This window comes from Apus apus, chromosome 15 (assembly GCF_020740795.1).
Source record: "Apus apus isolate bApuApu2 chromosome 15, bApuApu2.pri.cur, whole genome shotgun sequence".
Classification (NCBI taxonomy): Eukaryota; Metazoa; Chordata; class Aves; order Apodiformes; family Apodidae; genus Apus; species Apus apus.
Genome location: NC_067296.1, coordinates 8,155,194 through 8,172,463, shown reverse-complemented (window position 1 = coordinate 8,172,463; position 17,270 = coordinate 8,155,194). Strand labels below are relative to the sequence as shown.

General features: G+C 42.4%; 1 protein-coding gene across 2 annotated transcripts in view; it reads left to right on the top strand.

The window, feature by feature from the left end:
* The window catches only part of NFATC2 (nuclear factor of activated T cells 2), a 92,887-nt gene that overhangs the window by 61,363 nt on the left and 14,254 nt on the right, over positions 1–17,270 (top strand). For both annotated transcript variants that reach the window (XM_051632805.1, XM_051632804.1), the window contains exons 7-9: positions 49–104; positions 1,025–1,151; positions 2,708–3,403. In XM_051632805.1, coding sequence (XP_051488765.1) covers positions 49–104; positions 1,025–1,151; positions 2,708–3,403 — 879 coding nt within the window. The remainder of the gene's footprint in view (positions 1–48; positions 105–1,024; positions 1,152–2,707; positions 3,404–17,270) is intronic.

The following is a 17,270-nucleotide window of genomic DNA, read 5'->3' as shown; positions in this document are numbered from 1 at the left end:
GATTAAAAAAAAAAATACAGCAAGGTTAATACTGTGATATTCTTTTAGATGGGCAGCAGATCTGGGAAATGGAGGCAACAGTGGACAAGGATAAGAGCCAGCCTGTAAGTATGCAAAACATTGGATGTCCTCTCCTTGAGCTCCTCAGACAGCAAGTTGTATTCAAGGGATGGTTTTCAAAGAGCATCTCAAAAGCAGAAAGAGCAGCTATCTGATGGCTGTGATGAACAAATGTCAAATGTTTCAGCAGTAAATGTGTTGCAAAAAGAAACTATTCATTTAGCAGTAACCCACAGCAAATTGAACAACTGCTAGATTTTGTGTTCTTGCAGAAGACTCTATTGTATCAGCCCAGTCCTCTGCAGGATGCTGGCTGTCCTGACTTCCTTTTGCCTCTATGATAAAGTCTTGGGTGCTCCGTTCTTTGCAGGACAAGATTTGCACTATAGTATTTAAAATGAACATTTATCTTTCGAGGGAATGAGCCTCTTTGTTCACTTTGCTTAATGGGTCCTTACTGTAGTTGTTCAGTGCTTTTAGGAGCAAGCACTTACATTGCCATGGGCCATGCCTGCCCTTGCGGAAGGGAATGGGACACTTGCTGTTAATTGCCATGGAAGCCAGATCTGGGTTTGTATACATAAAAAGCCTATGGAATAATCAAGTTTACTCTAACAAAAAAGAAGGAATTCTGCAATACATACTTGTTTATCAAGCATATTGTGATGAACAGTACTGCCACATTTATCACCGTTCTGTGTGTTTTATTTGTAGCTGAGACTTCTCTCTCCAAGTTCAGGGCAACATCAAGAGAGGATACACAGAAACCAGCTTCCTATTACCAAGAATCTTCTAGTCTGTCACCATCTGCTCTTTCTTTCCTTTCTTCTTCTCATACCCTTCCTTATAGATATGAATAGGTTTCTCCTCCTTTTTGCCTGGACGCATAATAGGGGAGACCCACACAAGAATCTGCAGTCAGCCTCAGTTGCTAATTCTGTATTGTCACTTTTTGTTGTTTCAGAGCATGCTTTTTGTAGAAATACCAGAGTACAGGAACAAGCACATTCGCACAGCTGTGAAGGTGAATTTCTACGTCATCAATGGGAAAAGAAAAAGAAGCCAACCCCAGCATTTTACCTATCACCCAGGTAACTCTTAAGGACAGAGCATATTGTTGCCTAGTTCTCATGAGCCAGATTTTATTTTCTGCTGTGTTGTTTCCTTGCCATTATTTGAGGATCTAAATGTTACTAATTTAATTCGGCTGAGTGGAGCTAAGCACTCAACAACTGTTTAGTTTAAAGGATGCTATGTGATTTATGATCAGGAATTTCCCATAAATTTAAGGGGACAGTTATCTTGGCAATAGGCTGATGCTGCCCCATTCACTCAATGGAAGTTTGCCAACAGCCTCAGTGGGAGCAGACTCAGTCTGTGACATGATGTGACCCTGTGAAAACCATGCGCTGACGTGTATGACAGTAAGATAACATCAGATCTGGGAAAGTAGCAAGGACTTGGTATAGAGGAAGACAAGCAATATGTACTCCTCAGTATGAGGCCAGCTAAGGAAAATATGAATGCTTTTCTGATGTTCTTCCTCTTGGGAATTGGTGAGCCATGTCACAATAAATGCAATAGGATTGCTAATGAGATTCCCAGAATTTCTAAGCTTTGGCTGGGAGAAAAATCTTGTGAGAAAGTCAGAGTATTGTGTTTGTAGAAACCAGAAAGCATAAAATAACTACCAGATTTTATACAGGCTTCACAATTATGTCTTAATTTGACTGGTTTGTAAGGACAGGCAAACGTTCATTCTCATTCTTATTTTGGTCTCCTCCAGCCTGAGAATCTCTGGTCTTCTCCCTGAAATTATGAACTGGATAGGGTATCAACAAGGTGAAGGTGTTGTATAGTTGATATACCCTTCTGCTATGGAATAGTGTTGAGAAATACAATAATATCTCAATATGATCCCTAAATTAGACCACTTCAAAGAAGAGGTCCTTACACTTCCAAAAAATGACCTTGTTGTGTTTCCATGGGATGGTATTTCTGTACTGAATTTTGGGGAAGATTTGATTTAAAAAAACAAGATTAGAAATGTGAGAATTTCTTTGTACAGGACTGTAATTTATTCACACCACAATTCACACAACTCATGCTAAATTGTGGGTTTTTTAAAGGATGGTGTGAGAGAGGTCTTCAGCTCTACGTACTGAGGAATTTACATGCAGCAAAGGAACTCGAAAGCTCTAAAATAGTTCAACTCTGCCTTTCATCACTAGTTAAATGTTTGACAGAAAAAGGAGTTGTATATGTAATAGGATTTAAATTTAACCAGTTTTCCTTCAAGATGGAAGTACTACATGAAACAACTATCTATGGCTTCTTATTTTGCTTACCTGTCTGAATGGTCCTGAAATTAATTTAAAAATGAGCAAAACTATTGAATTTCTTAATTTTTAGAAATTTGGGGTTAAATAGATCATTAAAGATTTTTGATAACATGTTATTACAGAATGCTTTTAATAGAGTCTCTGCCATGATTGCATATGGGTCATTTATTAAATTCAATGTCTGTAAGATATCAGCTCTCACATGCAAAGCTTGTAAAGAGCTGAATTTCTTATGACTTCAAGGAAAACCTCTCTGTTTCTCATCCGCTTGTTACAAATAATGTCCTTTGCATGCTTTGTTCTAGTACCATCAATCAAAACAGAGCCCATTGATGACTATGATCCAGCCTTAATCTGCAATACAGTACACAGTGGTCTGGGAACAGTAACACAGCCTTACTATTCACAGCACACAATGGTCACCGAATCCCCTTCCTGTCTTGTGGCCACTATGGCTCCTTGCCAGCAGTTGCGCTCAGGCCTTTCTTCTCCTGATTCTCGGTATCATCAGCAGAATCCAGCAGCTGTCATGTACCAAAGAAGCAAGAGCCTTAGCCCAAGCCAACTGGGCTACCAGCAATCCAATTTGATGGCTACACCAGTCGCTATTTCAGATGCCCATAGGTCAGTGCTGGTGCATGCTGGTTCTCCAGGTCATACTTCAGCAGTGCTCCACCACTCTCCAGGCAACCAGCAGTCTTCTCCAGTGATTCACTATTCTCCAACCAACCAGCAGCTGAGGTGTGGAAGTCACCAAGAATTTCAGCACATCATGTGCTGTGAAAATTTTACTCCAAATGTTACAAGATCCAGCCAGCCCCAGGTCAGTCAAGCACAAAGGTTAAGTCCGAGTTCATACCCTACGGTGATTCAGCAGCAGACAGCCTCAGGCCAGCGGGCAGCAAAAAATGGACCACCAGTGGGCGACCAGAAAGAAGCATTGCCAGCTGGAGTCACTATTAAACAGGAACAGAATCTGGACCAAGCATATCTGGATGACGGTAAGCACCAACTCTTCTCTTGTATTTCTTGGTTTGTTGGAGGGAAAGGGGAAGTTTAGGGCTTATAAATGCAACCTGTTCCTCTGCACAAAACCATCATGGCCTCCTTTTGATGGGTGTGGATATTTGCTTATGCTGCATTTTGGTCTTTCATCAGCTGTATTTTTGGTAGATGGCAATACACTTTGGCAACTGAGCAAAAAATGCAGTGTTCTGCAGAAACCCTCTTGTCTTGCTTCATGCCATGGAGTGAGCTGTCAGGTTTCAAGCTGTTCCCATTTGGTTTCCCTTTGCCAAAGGTTAGCTTGAAAAATGGAGGATCTGAAGCAAAACACACATTAAATTATTTTTTTATTATTCATATCAGGGCAAAGCCCATTTTGTAAAATGCTTTTGTACATTTTGTACCAAAAAAAAAAAAAAAGCCCATTGAACAGTCTATCAAGGCCCGTAATGAATGGGGTAGTGCTGCAGGCAAAACTATCGCAGATGTTCTAGATGAACAGTAGGACATTGATAAGTAAAACAATGCTGTTTCTTTGTTGTGATCCCAGCAGATTTAGCCTTTAGGAATGAATGTAAGTTGTCAGAGTAAAGCTTTCTTTGAACATATCCTGCTTGTTCTTAGGTAGGCAGCTATTGGCATTCTTGTTGATTGGTTCTTTTATTAAAGACGTTCCTTGCAAGAGGAAATCAATGAAAAGTTAACAGTACAGCTGGACACTGCAATCATAAAGGCCAGTTGCAAAACTGGCATTAATTTTAGTGGGAGCTGAGTGAGCTTGCTGGATGTATTGCTGCAAATACAGAGTCTTCTTATGCATGAAGTACAGACCTGACTTTCACATATATCTACTGCTGCTGTCCTCTCAGTCTAGGCAATTGCATGTGTGGTTTGATCTTGTGAATGTGCACCACTATGTGCTTTGTTAGCACCCAGTAGTTTGGGATTTTTCCTCCAGTTACTCACCTAGAGTTGTGAAATTGTGCCCATGGAAGTTTTTCTTTCTTCACCTTAGGTACTGAGTGCTTAGTGGCTGTATCCTGTACAGTCTTTATTGCTGCTTTTGTGGGCAGAGTTTGGATGGTTTTCTTCATTAGTCTGTGTTTGAAATGTGGTTGAAGTAGCTTTGGTTCCATCACAGTAAAATCTGCAGAGTTCTTACTGGTCTTCTTGTCTGAAGAGGAGTGTGGAACTGGGTTTTAACAATGACTTTGACTTAGGAGGTTTGCTGGATCCACAAGAAGATAGCTAAGTAAAATCCACTTTGTGTTCAGGGAATGGAGCATGATAACAAAGCAAGATAATCTTTCTAATAGTAAAACTGCATACTATGTTTTAGGGTACTTTTAATATGAGAAGCTGAGAGATTCTTATGTTTTTGAAAACACTTGTATTTTGTGTACCAACACAAACCTTGAAAAAGAAATGAAAGAGAAAAAAGAAAGAATTGTGAAGTTAAAGCTAGCAAACTTCAGAGTCGAGCTAAAATCCACTTAAATGAAATCCAAAATGGAATGCAAAATTAATTTCACTGGGTTTTGAATCAAGCCAGTAACATCTAACTGTAGCATAGCTCACAAGGGATGCACCCGACCTCTGTGCTAAGAGGTGCCATTAGGCAGAATAGCAGCAAGTTAGTAATGAAATTCCAGGCTTCTGCTTGGCTGGCTGGATCATCCTGAATTGGTTTCAACTAGATATTAATTTATAAGTTATGCCACCCAAGTCAGGCCAGGCGAGATCAGCCACATACAGTCTCTTTCCTGACCTCAGTGAGTTTACATTAGTTAGAAGTGTGACTTGGAGAACTGTGATTTACTTTAGGACTTTGTAAAACATTTCATTCTGAAACATTCAGGACTTGAATTGAAAAGCTGCTTTGTTTGCTGCTAGGGAAAAGTGACTCAGAGCATAACAAAAGCCATATTTTTCCTGACTAGAAAGTTTATTTTTGTGCTTTATAGTATTAAAAGAAAGCAAACCCAAAGGATTATGGAGGCTTTAGCCTTAAATCCCTTTTATCCAGAAAGCTCTTCTGAGATAAAGTGAGCTGTTAGGTCTTGCTGTGATTTTTCATGGATAGATAGTGAGATGATGGTTCCCCAGCCAGGCTTGGCATGAGTGCCTTGCACTGCCACGGAGGCACAGACTCTTGGGCAATCACTGTTTTAGTGTCTCTCGCTTCCCTTCACTCCTCTTCCCTTCCCCCATCTTCCTCCTCCCTCTTATTTCTTCTTTCTCTGTATTTCTGCTGACAGTCCAGCTTTCGTCCCTGTCTATGTTTGTGACCTCTTCTTGTCAACTCTTGTCCTCTGTCTTCATGGTTAATGCACAGCCTTGGTGTTCTGGACTTTGCTTCTATTCTGAGCTTTGACATGAACTTCTTGAGTGACCTGGGACAAGCCCCACTCTGTTGGTTCCTCATTCTTGAGGCCATTGTCCCTCAGAGTGGGTGTGCTTTCCCAGTCTTTGAGCTCTCCTGGAATTGTCCTTTACACGTAACACAATTGCTGTTTCTCTTTACCTCTTGTAGCTTCCTGCTGCCACTGCTGGCATGACCCTTTGTTATTTTTTTATCTTCCCTGCTGTAAAAAAAGAATTTGTACTTCTTCCTGAGACCATGGTTTATTCTTTGCTCAGAGCCTTACTGCTCCACAGGGCACATAATACTGGGGACCTAGCTCACTTAACCTCTCTGTACCTACTGCCTTGTGAAGATAAGAGGTGGTTCCACCTTCACAGGAAGACTGCATTCAGATATGGGACCATAGCTAACAAAGCTGTTTAAGCACCAACAGTCTAGCCAAAACAGCATGGATCTGAAGGCAGGTGATGGCAAGTATTTACCTTCTCAGATGGGTTTTGCCATGTGCAGGGGCCTCTTTGTGCAGTAGCTGTACCACAGGTACTATGCATACTGGCTACCTTAATGGTGACTTAACATGTCTGTAGCTCATTTCTGACCATACTGCAGAGGTAGACACCTGCCACGTGCTTTCTTGGAAGGAGACATTTGCCCCCATCCTCATCTTAACAGTGCTGCCTCAGAACAAGAGGTGCCCAGCCCAGCCTATGCAGCCCCCTTGCAACTTCTCAGCCTTCCCCTCCCAGACAGAATTACGAAACACAAGGTTCCTGGCACGCTCCAGCTATCAAGTCATATGGGCTGGATTTGGATATGCAGCCATTAGGGAGACTGATCCAGGTTAGGCATTGCCACACATACATATTCCTCCATATACGTCCATATTGGTCTGTGGAAAAAAACAAATCCAAGCAACTTTAGCTTTTTGATATCAAATAGTGTAAAGATGAATTCCCAGAGGAAAGGATGATTAATGAAAAATTGGCAGATAAACCTTTGTTACACACCTCTGCCTTGGAGATTCATTAATGTTGGAAATAGTTCGGGAGTGAAGATAAGCCAAGGTCAGGAGATCCTTCAGGACACATCTGGTGTCCAGGCTAATGCTGGCAAGCAGTGATTAGCTTCAAATGCAAGTGAAAGTCATGTGAGAGTGCTTAGCATGGTTCAGCCAGGACCTCTTCTTAATATTGTTCATAACCAAAACCACCAACAATGGTAAAAGTTACATAAACAACCACAGAAATAAGTTGACAAATAGAATTTAGTTCTTCCAGGACCTTCAGAGCAATCAGGTTTGACACTTAAAGCACAAACCCAGTTAAAAAATTAGTGATTTGCAGCACTGTCCAAAATCCAGCGGTGGCACAGGATCAAGAGAGAGGGTAACCCAGGCTTTGGGACACTGGTCGTGCCCTGGACTCTGCATGTTCATGCTGCAGAGCCAGAGGTTTTCAGTGTAGCCCTGGGGAAGCCACTCCGCTTCCATGTGCCCCATCTGCAGCACAGATACATGAGGATTGTGTGACAAGAGCAACAGGAGGATAAATGCATCATAGACTCTAAAGCACTTGGATGTGAGAGGATCTACAAGTGCTTTGCAGAGACTGAGTGTCAAGGATGGTGTTGGGCTTTTTCCATGTACAAATAACGGACGTGTAGCTGCTGTCTTGAATGTTATCAACTTGCTTGAGTTAGATTTAGTTTTCTTTTCAGTTCAGCTGTCAAGTTGTGTGCTTTTTACTATACAAAGAAAAAATATTGGCATTATTTAAATAGTAACTATCTAACCACATCTGACACTCAGAACTGTCTGCTTGATACAGCAGCTCTAAATTGGTTTTGGTGCACCAGTAATCTTTGATGGGGAGGAGAAAAGCAAGGCAGATGCTTGTGTAGTGGTTTATCGATCAGCAGAGATCTTTTATAGGGAGCTCATGTATTTCACAGAAAGTTTCGGACCTGCAGATACTTCTTTAGAAACTGGACCTGCAGGGTGTGCAGCGTGGTGCTTGTAAATCCCTCAGCACTTTTGATCACCTCCCCTACAAGCAATCTGTTTGTGCACTTTTACTCCCCACCACAGTAACCATTGCCCTAACCAGGAGTCTCATCCCAGACCATTCCGACTGTGTTAGGTCCCTGTGTTTTCTTTTTGTGTTCTTTTATTCAACAACAAGAAAAGCCACAATCTGTGGCTGAAATTAAACTAAACCCCCTTCTTTCCTCCATGTTCAGGAAGAACCTATTCTGACCAGCTTTTTTCCCCGTGGGAAAAGCTGTTAGGCAGAAGCCTGAGCAGGGTGTACCTCCAGGAAGCCCCGGGTCTCCTGGGGACCCGAGAAGCAAAACTACAGTGTCAGCTCTGAGCGAGCAGCAGTGCGGGCTGAGCTCTGTCCTGCAGCTTCGCTGTCTGGCCGCCCTGGCTGCAGCGCGCAGCCCACCCTGCCCCCGCCGGCTCCTTGGGGAGACGGGCGGGTGTGTGCAGGTGAGAGGAGAGGGTCCGTACAGCCAGGAAAGGCGGGAGACAGCCACCCCCTCCGCAGCCAGCGTGGTCCCTAGGGCTTTGGCTGGGGTGCTAGCTCCTCGTGAGCATCCTGCTCGCCCTCCGCAGCCCCCGCACGGCGGGTGCAGGAGGGGGTGGCACGAAGCCAGCTGGGGCAGCTCGCTGCCAGGGGATTTCCCTGTGCCGGGGGAACCTCCGCTGCACGGCGAAGGCAGCTTGAAACCCTCCGTGCCTCAGAGCAGCCGAGCTCCACCAGCAGGGGTCAGGGGTCTGGCCGTCCGCCTGGCTGCAGAGAAGCTGCTTTTCTCGCTTAACACTGTATTGATTTCGTCCTCAGAAAGCAGAGGCGGGAGCTTTAGGAACACGTTTGAGTTTGGTTTGTAGTTGTTCTCACCATGTGTCCATGCACAGAGTAAAATAGCAGTACAGGGTAGAGGAGGAAGTGTTCCTTGTGCCTGGCATTTTAGATGGGAGTGAATTTGAATGTTGCAAATGAGCTGTGGTTCAGTTGGAGCAACAATTTGCATAAAAAAAAAAAAAGCTGTGTTCTGTTTTTAATTGTAACTACTTTTCATAGACGGTGTGGTCATTTCTGTTCAGGCGGAGTTTGACTAAGAGCAAAGCATGTGCTTTCTCCAAAACATTTTACTCAAACACTCTAGCAAATCTATGTATTCATCAGGCTCATTCTTGAAGCTTTGACTCATGTTATTCCAGATTTTCTGTTCTCTTTTGGGACTTTACAGCACTCTGTGGGTAACCTACATGCTTTATTTTTGGATCACTGCTATTACGGGGTTGTGTTGCGTTAGGATCTAAGTGCCCAACTCATATGCCAGGCTTGCTTTTCTAGAGGCAATATTAAAAGAAGACAAAAAGGTGATTCTGCTCCAAAAGCCTGTTGTCTGTTGGCAGCAAGGAGAAAAATCATTATATCAGGAGGAAGGTCTACTGGATTGTGTTTGAACTTGGCCTTTCAGCAAAGTATTTAACTTCCCTGTACCTCAGTTTATCATTATTTAAAAGTATCTTGTTCTTCTTTCTAGTACAGTTAAACATTTCATTCATTCATGTTATTAAAACTGACATGGATTCTCAGTAAAGTTAAAAAAAAAGCTGCATACCTGAACAATAACTAAGTATTTGTATTAAGGCAGACTGGCATCTATGTTCTTTTTCACCTCTAGAAACAATTCACTATTTAAAAATTCAGATAGATCCAGCCCCTTTTCCAGACTGCTGCTTCCCCAGCAGGCTTTCTGAGCAGCTGTCCTGCTGCCTGAAACATGCAAAACAAAACAAAGCAAGAAAAAGAAAAACCCATGCATCCAAAATCAGCAGTGGAGGAAGGAAGAAAATGAATCAAGTGATTAAAACCATAGTTCCACTGGCACCTCTTTGTTCTTCAGCTCAGGAATCTTTAATTGGTGCAGTAAGTGCCCACAGGCAAGCTGTGTTACAAAGCGTTTCCTGTTCAAAAGAACATGCAGACTCCATTAGGAGACCACGGGCACTGCTGCCAAGAACTGACACTGCAGGATGGGTACGTGAACCCTTGCTTGGTGCCTCGATGGGCAGGGTCCCACCACCAACTGATGCACCAAGACAATATACCCCAATTCTAGCGATTTGCTGGCAGAAGGCGTTCTGCTGTTTGAAGGCTTAAACCAGTGGGCTGTTATCAGCAAGAAAGCGCACAGTTTTCAGAAGGCATCAAACAATTTTCAATGATAGTTTTGAAATCCTGGCAAAGAGTTAGTTGAAAAAAAAATGAACTTGTTCATGCAGTTGGGAATTGAAAGCTTCTAAACCACAATAAAGTCCTTTCCCAGACTTGCTGTCCATTTACTCCACGCTCATGGCATTCCTTAGACGGTCTGAATCACAGACAGCAGACAGCTCTTATAAAGAAGACCATAGACACCCATCTGTTGGAAGACATCTGCCAAAATAGACCATACATTTACTTTTATTCCTTCAATCCACTTTCAATTTAAAGGGATAACAACAATAACATTTTTCAGTCCAGTGACACTATTCATCCAGTACAGAGAATTGGAATTAAAATAATTCCACTGCAGAAAGAAGCAGACAGACTTTTCTCCAGCTTGTGCTTACAGATGAGTGAAGCGGGTCACAGAGCTTTTAAGTCACTTGCCTGAGCTGATGCAAAAAGTCCCTGGTAAAAGTGTAATTTGCCTGGGTGATCCTAGACTGCCAGGACCCCCAGCCTCATCCCTCACACAGGGGATGCCAAAGGCACGTGAAGCTGTTGCCTGGGTGTTCAGGAGCTGGGGCAGCACTGGCCATGCCAGAGGTCATTAAAACACGTGTTGCACTACAGGGAGGGACTGGCAGAGCTACTCTCTTCTTTTCCTGTCTTTCCACCAGACTCACTCCTTTCATACTATATGCATCAAAGAATACTACCTGTTTTCTAGAAGTGAATGATTGTTGCCAAGTAATATGCAACTGGTCACTGACAGCAGGTGTGTTTAGTAGGAACAGTCTCATTTCTTAGAGCAAAGTCTGGAGACAGAGCAAAGCTGTTGCATGAGCAAGCATATGATGTAAGGAAAATGAATCTGTGGTCTTCCTGCCTGTTAAGGGTGACACAGGGTGTTTTATACAGACATTCTTTCAGTTCAGTCAAAATCATAACTGTTTTGACAACATTTTTAAAAATGGGAGATGAGAAGCAAGAAATGTGTGGCTAGGAAATGGTTTATAACAAAACTTTTAATGCAGGAAAGGGGGTTAAATTCCTTTTAGAGCTAAATTCACCATTTTGTGTTGAAACAGCGAAGCACTCTCTGGAAACCTTTAACAAGGCTTGTTTTACATTTAGGCAGCTCAACCACATAACTGTGCTGGTTAAGGTGGTTGCTTGCTTTTTTTTTTTTTGCCTTTTTTTTTTTGCCCTTTTTTTTTTTTTTCTTCTTTTTTTTTTTTGCTAACACAGCTATTATGGTAAAAGCCCCTGTAGAGACACAGCTCTGTTGGTATAAAAATGCTGGAATCAGCACAGTTAATGCCAGGTCAGGGAACCACCAACAGCTGTTTCACTGAAAGGCTTTTGTTCTGGGATGAGTGTCTGCAGTGGAAGAAGGATTTCACCAGCAATGCCAGTGCCGCTAAACTGGCTAAACTGGTGGGGGAAGCTACAGCATGTGTAATATAAGGGATTTTCACATGGGCAATAATTGCCCAAGCTCAGCCTGCTTACTTGGTATGTTGACCACCTCAAAATGAATCCTAGTGTTAGTAGCTTCAGCAAAGATGATGCAACATGCTGGATTAATTTATTAGAAAGATGCTTTGCTGAGGGGAGTTGTACCCTTCCTGACAACTAGATATGGAACTTGCAGCTAGGTTTGTGTCTGTCCTCTCAGTTTATCCTGTTATCTGCCCTTTACGATTAGCACAGTATAGTTAAATAAGTATAACCAGTGAACTGGCTTACCTGCACATGCAAGCTTAAAGCTTTAGCTAATTATTTGCAATTTCATTGTGCCTCTTGGAATATTTATAGCAATTTCAAAGTCCCTGTGCAAGTGACTGCAGCAAAACACGAGAGTTATTTTTTTCTCAGTGATCTTTTCAAGTCTGATCCAAGAAAAATCAAAATGCTAAAAATATGAACCTTAATGTTTTCGTGTTTCAAAATCCAGGCAGACAAAAATGATGCAATTTTGGGGGCAGGAGATTGATTGCATGATTAAAACCAATCTTATGAATATTAGAGGCCTGACTCACGAGCCCTGAACGCCTGGGCTTGGCATTGCTGCTCTTCAAAGTTTCATGTGTTACAAATTGTGTTGATATTAAGAATGTGCAAAGATGAGAAAAAGGTAGGGTCTTTTCTGCTCTTAAAGTGCAATATAAATCTGGAAGCCTGCTGCAAGGGCTGGTGAAAAGGCAGAGCCACTTTCAAACTGCACTTCTGAAATGTTGCAAGCAGCTGCAAAAGGCCCTGCTGCTTTGAAAAATTTGGACAACATCTGCACATTTCTTTAACTATTGTGAAATAAAATGCCTGGCAAGAGTAACCATCTTAAAGATACACAGTCTGTTTATGGTGCAAACTGAAGGCCAGTTATAAAGTCTACTATAGAAAATGGCTGGATTCTCAGCATTATTCACACAAGCAGAACTTTTCCAGTTAAGGTCATAACCTACCAGGCAGCATGGACAATTGGGAGGCTTTTTGTCTGCATAGATCTTTTCTCTCACAAGAACAAAGAACTATAGGTGATTAGTTTAAAGCCCACTTTTCTTCCACCTGATTTTCATACTTTGTGTTTCATGAATATATTATTATTATCATTATTATTTTATCCCCGATAATTTAAAAATAAAATTAAATGAGAATGAACAATCTGAATTTCCCATCAGAGTTAGTTTTCTCACAAGAACTCAAAATAGTGCAAGCCATTTTTCTGCCCAGCAGAAGCTGGTATGGCCTTATGGCCTGGTCATTTCATAGTGCTCCTCTAATTTGGATGAAGTATGTTTTTAGAAGAATTTTAAAAGCAGACTGGACAAATGTACAAGACAATCCTGCATTGGCTACAAGAGATACTAGATGGCCTAACAGGTCATTCCAGCTTCTCTGATAGGAAGAACAAGCAGCACATCTGTAGTTGTGCCAGCAGGAGAGCCAGAGATAGGAGAAGAGCAAATACTGAAGACAATAACATTCCCTTGCAGTATATTAGCTCCTAATTTGAATTATCAACAAACTTACACACTCATTTTGTAACATAACTTTTTCTGTGTTTACCAAGAAGAAACCAGAGGAAGATTAAAAACCAACCTAAAACATATAAACAATACACTTGTGTCTGAATCATCACTTCAAGTCCTCATGCTTTGGTTTTGCAAGCACAGAAATCTGGGCGTATGTCCAGCTGTGACTTTCACAGATGGATGCTCTCTCTAAAAGGGGTCTTCTTAAAAACCCTAAATCCAAGTACTCCAAACTTTTCTCCAGTTTAAGTGTGTGTCTATTAGAAATACTAGAGTCAGGTTGGCAGTTAAAACTCTCATCTCTCTGAATTAACAACTAATGATCTCATAATAATGACTTTGAAAACTTGGTGTTGAGTTGGATTTCACCAGCATTAGGTATAAAAGAGTTAAATATTCAGCTACTGTTAACTAGAATAAAACCACTGAGATTAAAGGGCTTCAGCAGTGATGCCCACGTGAATCAGCAAAGCAATATTAACTTGCTCAGTGAGAAACTGGTCTAATACTCCCCATCTTCCTGTAGGTTCTCTTAATCCACACAGTTCCCATTTTAATCACACCATGTCCTTTTGTGGGTTTTTAATTTGGAAACTTCACACTGCAAAACACAGGCTAAATTCTGTCCTCAGCTGAACAAACATGATGTCTTAGAATGAAATTTTAGTTGAACTAGATTTAGTGAGAAGAGTCTTACTGACTTCTGCCCATGGCCACTGAAGTGAGTGGTAGGTTTGCATCTTGAGGGAGAGTTTTTCCCCATGGATAATTGTCAGGTGTGGAACTAAAGGTCAAAGCAGACTGTCCCTGGCTTCCACCCAGCTGTGTGAATTTGGGCATGTTTTGACTCTTGGGTGGTGGGAGGGTGCTGGCAGTGTGGTAGTTGTGTGCCAGACCTGTTTGTGCCCCAAAGCAGCGTGCTCTGCATGACCAGAAAACCTTGAGGCCCTGCAGAAATAGCTGGAGGATATCCCAGCAAAGTGACAGCACAGTTTAGTCCTTTTCTAATGCTTACATGTTGACTGCATTTGTGCAAAGACTCTGAGTCTTTGCTTTTAATGTGCAAAAAATAATTTGGGCAAGGGTGAAAGCAGCAGTAAATTAGAGGAGTGTGAGTTTTCAATAATTGCCTCTGATCTCTGCCAGGGAAGTCTAGTCAAAGATTCCCAAATTGTGGTGTGAGTTGGTTTGGTTTCTTAATGATGAATGACTTCATCATCTGTGAATGAATTGAGTCAAATGTAGGACAAATAGTGAGACACATGAATGAATCTTATGACATTTGCAGTGTCTCAATCGGTGCTGGTTTATTTAGGTGGTTTCTAAGTTTCTTTGGAAAGAGTGAGAATGACTAAATGAAGGGGGAGCTGCTTCAGAAGTACGGGAGTCAAGGGTGAAAGTATTGTGACAGTTAAACCTCCCTGGCTTAAAGGGCTGTCATTATGAGCAACACAGCATCAGTTATTTTGTCAGAGCTCAGACTCTGTAGCCACAAGGCCAGAGGAAGCTGGATGATGTACCAGTCATTGCATTCCCTTTATGGTCAAGTACCTCCTGGAGCCTGTGCTGGGTCTCACCAACCCATGTTTGGGTTTCCAGTTCTTACCAGGAGACAGCAGAGCAGCTGTGTGGAAGTGTCTGTGAAGGTACTGACTTTGAAAGGCACCTGCCTCAGATGCTCTGGGTGGTTGTGGTGCATCCAGCCTGCTCACAGGCTGTGCCTTTGGATGCTGCTTTCCAGGAGAAGGGGCATTGCTGGAGCTGAATGAAGGCATCTACTTATGCTTTCATCATGTTTCACGGCTCTGCTGAAGCCACTTAAAAACAAGGCCCAGCACTTCCCTAGGTGAGTGGTCACCAACCTCAGCAGCTGTCCTTTGAAGTAATTACAATTTTGTACAAATTGATGTTTGCAAAGGCTGGAACTTTCACAAAGGATTAGAAATGAGGAAAATCAGAAGAGGACTTTTAGGAGCTGTATTTTTTAATTACATTGTGTTTTGGGGGTCTTTTTTCCCTTAAAATAATTTTTTTTTTTTCCTCTGGTTTCTCCCTCACACATATGCATTTGCTTTGAGTGGGGTGCTATCTTCTTTCTTGGAACGTGTCCCAAGATACTGATTTCCAGCAGGCAAACCCTAGGCTGAAACCCAGAAGGCTAGGTTACATGAGAGCTCTTCTGCTGAGGTCGTTCTGCAGCTTCATGTCTTCTAATAATTACTACTAAGTTTTCAGATGTGTTCCCTTTTAAAAAAAACAAACACCACAATTGATTTTAATACAAACTTTTCTTCAGCATAAATTTTATAGGCTGAAAGCACTGAAAACTATTATTCTGTCTGTTTCAGAAATTAATATCTGTGGAGCTTTGTTTTATACTTGATTACATTTCATGTCTTCCTGTCTTCAAAGTTAGTGCAAGTTTTAGGTCAATATTAAGACCTTCCAGTGGTTCAGACTGTTCTGATAATAGTCTTGGTTTAGATGTAGTATTAAATGCTCCTCTGACGTTTTCTGTCATGCAGAAAAACATCTCTGCTTTTCAGAAACCACTGCTGAGCTCTAGTGTCTTTGCAGAAACGCTGGAAGAAACCTCTCCCACATGTGGCATTCCAGTGCAGCTCTCGGGGAGCGCACTCCATCCGTGCAAATAATCCAGCCCTTAATCACAGTTGGACTGCAATATTTACTAGCATTTCAACAGATTGTGGTCAATATAACAAGACATTCATTTCCTCCCATGTATGTACCCAGAGATGCACACCCTGTTTGTGACAGGAAGCTGGTGTTGCTGCACACAGGCACCGGGGCCAGCTCAGCTGGGGTGGAGCAGAGGCTGAGCAAGGAGAGCCCTGAGCCACGGGCACCCCCAGCACAGGTCACTGGCACTGTGCAGTGTAGGAAGACCAAAACCTCTCGAGGATTTTTCTTTTCAAGATGTGTGCTGCATTCAGCTGACAGGCAGATGCACTAGGCAGCTGGGGAGTCCCTGGCTGTGGCACCTAGACAAAAATGCTTTAGCAGACAAATAAGTGAGGAAATTAGTTTTCTTGTCTTCAGAAAACAGCACAAGCCATCGCGCCTGGTTAGATTGAATTTGTTATGATAGCAAAACAAGTTCTATGGAAACCATTGTGAGCCCTGGAGTGAGGCTGCCCAGGAGAGTTGGGGAAAGCCGCTTTTGTTTGTTGTGCTTGGCATCATTTTCCTCTGGATGAAGATGCTTTAATTTTGTGGGGAGACCCAAGAGAGCATTCCTTTTTTTCCATACCAGAAAGCCTTCCAAGCTGGCATAAACGTCCCTTCTTTCCAGCTGCTCCTTTCCAAACACACTGTGCCTCCTAAAGATAGTCTTTACAGTGGCTGGGACTGGTGGAAAACATGAAGCCTGCACGGATTAGCACAGGAATTCATTTGGGCTGACGAATTGGGTTTCCCTCTATAAACAGCACTAGTGTTTTCATCTTCTGGACAGCAGAGCAAACTTCACGTCCTCTAGCTCCTCGCCCCGCCTCTCCCACGCTGTGAAGAGCCTGTGTCCAGGCCAGCCTTGATAAAAGACACACTAAGGTTTGCTTATGGGGGATGGAAAACAGCATGTGTTCAAAGAGGTGTTTTCAGCTATCTGCCTTCACAGATGCTTTTTCCCAACCCTTTTAAAAGGTGTTGGGGTTTATTTAGTTGGGGTTTTTTTCCAGTTTATTTTTCTTTCCAGGTAAAAGGGAAATTAGAGTAATCCCTTCTCTGCTGGTCTAGTGACCTTACAACCAGCCCACACTATATATTTTCTTCTTTCTTTAACCTCAGCTACTTTGTGGTTATCATTTGCAAAAGTCAGAGATTATCCAAAGAAGATTTTTGTTTACCCCATTCTCCCTGGGGTTTTGGGCACGCAGAGGCTGCATTGCAGGAGCACAGCCCTGCACTGTCACTGCCTCTGGGAACTCTCCTACTCCTGCTGGGGAAGCACCCCCCAGCACGCCCCTGAATGCCTCTGCTGCAGCAAATTGACTTCTGAATCACTTACACTTTCTTCTATAGCTTACTTGGTAAATATAATCATCAGGGGTTATTAATCACCTAAACATTGTTTTCATCATCACTTGGGAGGGAAGAGACATGTAAAGGCCAGTTATGTGATCAGGCTACATGGAGTGGTGGTTTGTATTTACTTGACTATTCAGTAATGGACGATTTTGTCTGTCACTGACTGACTAAGCATGGAATTAGGGGGCAAGATGAG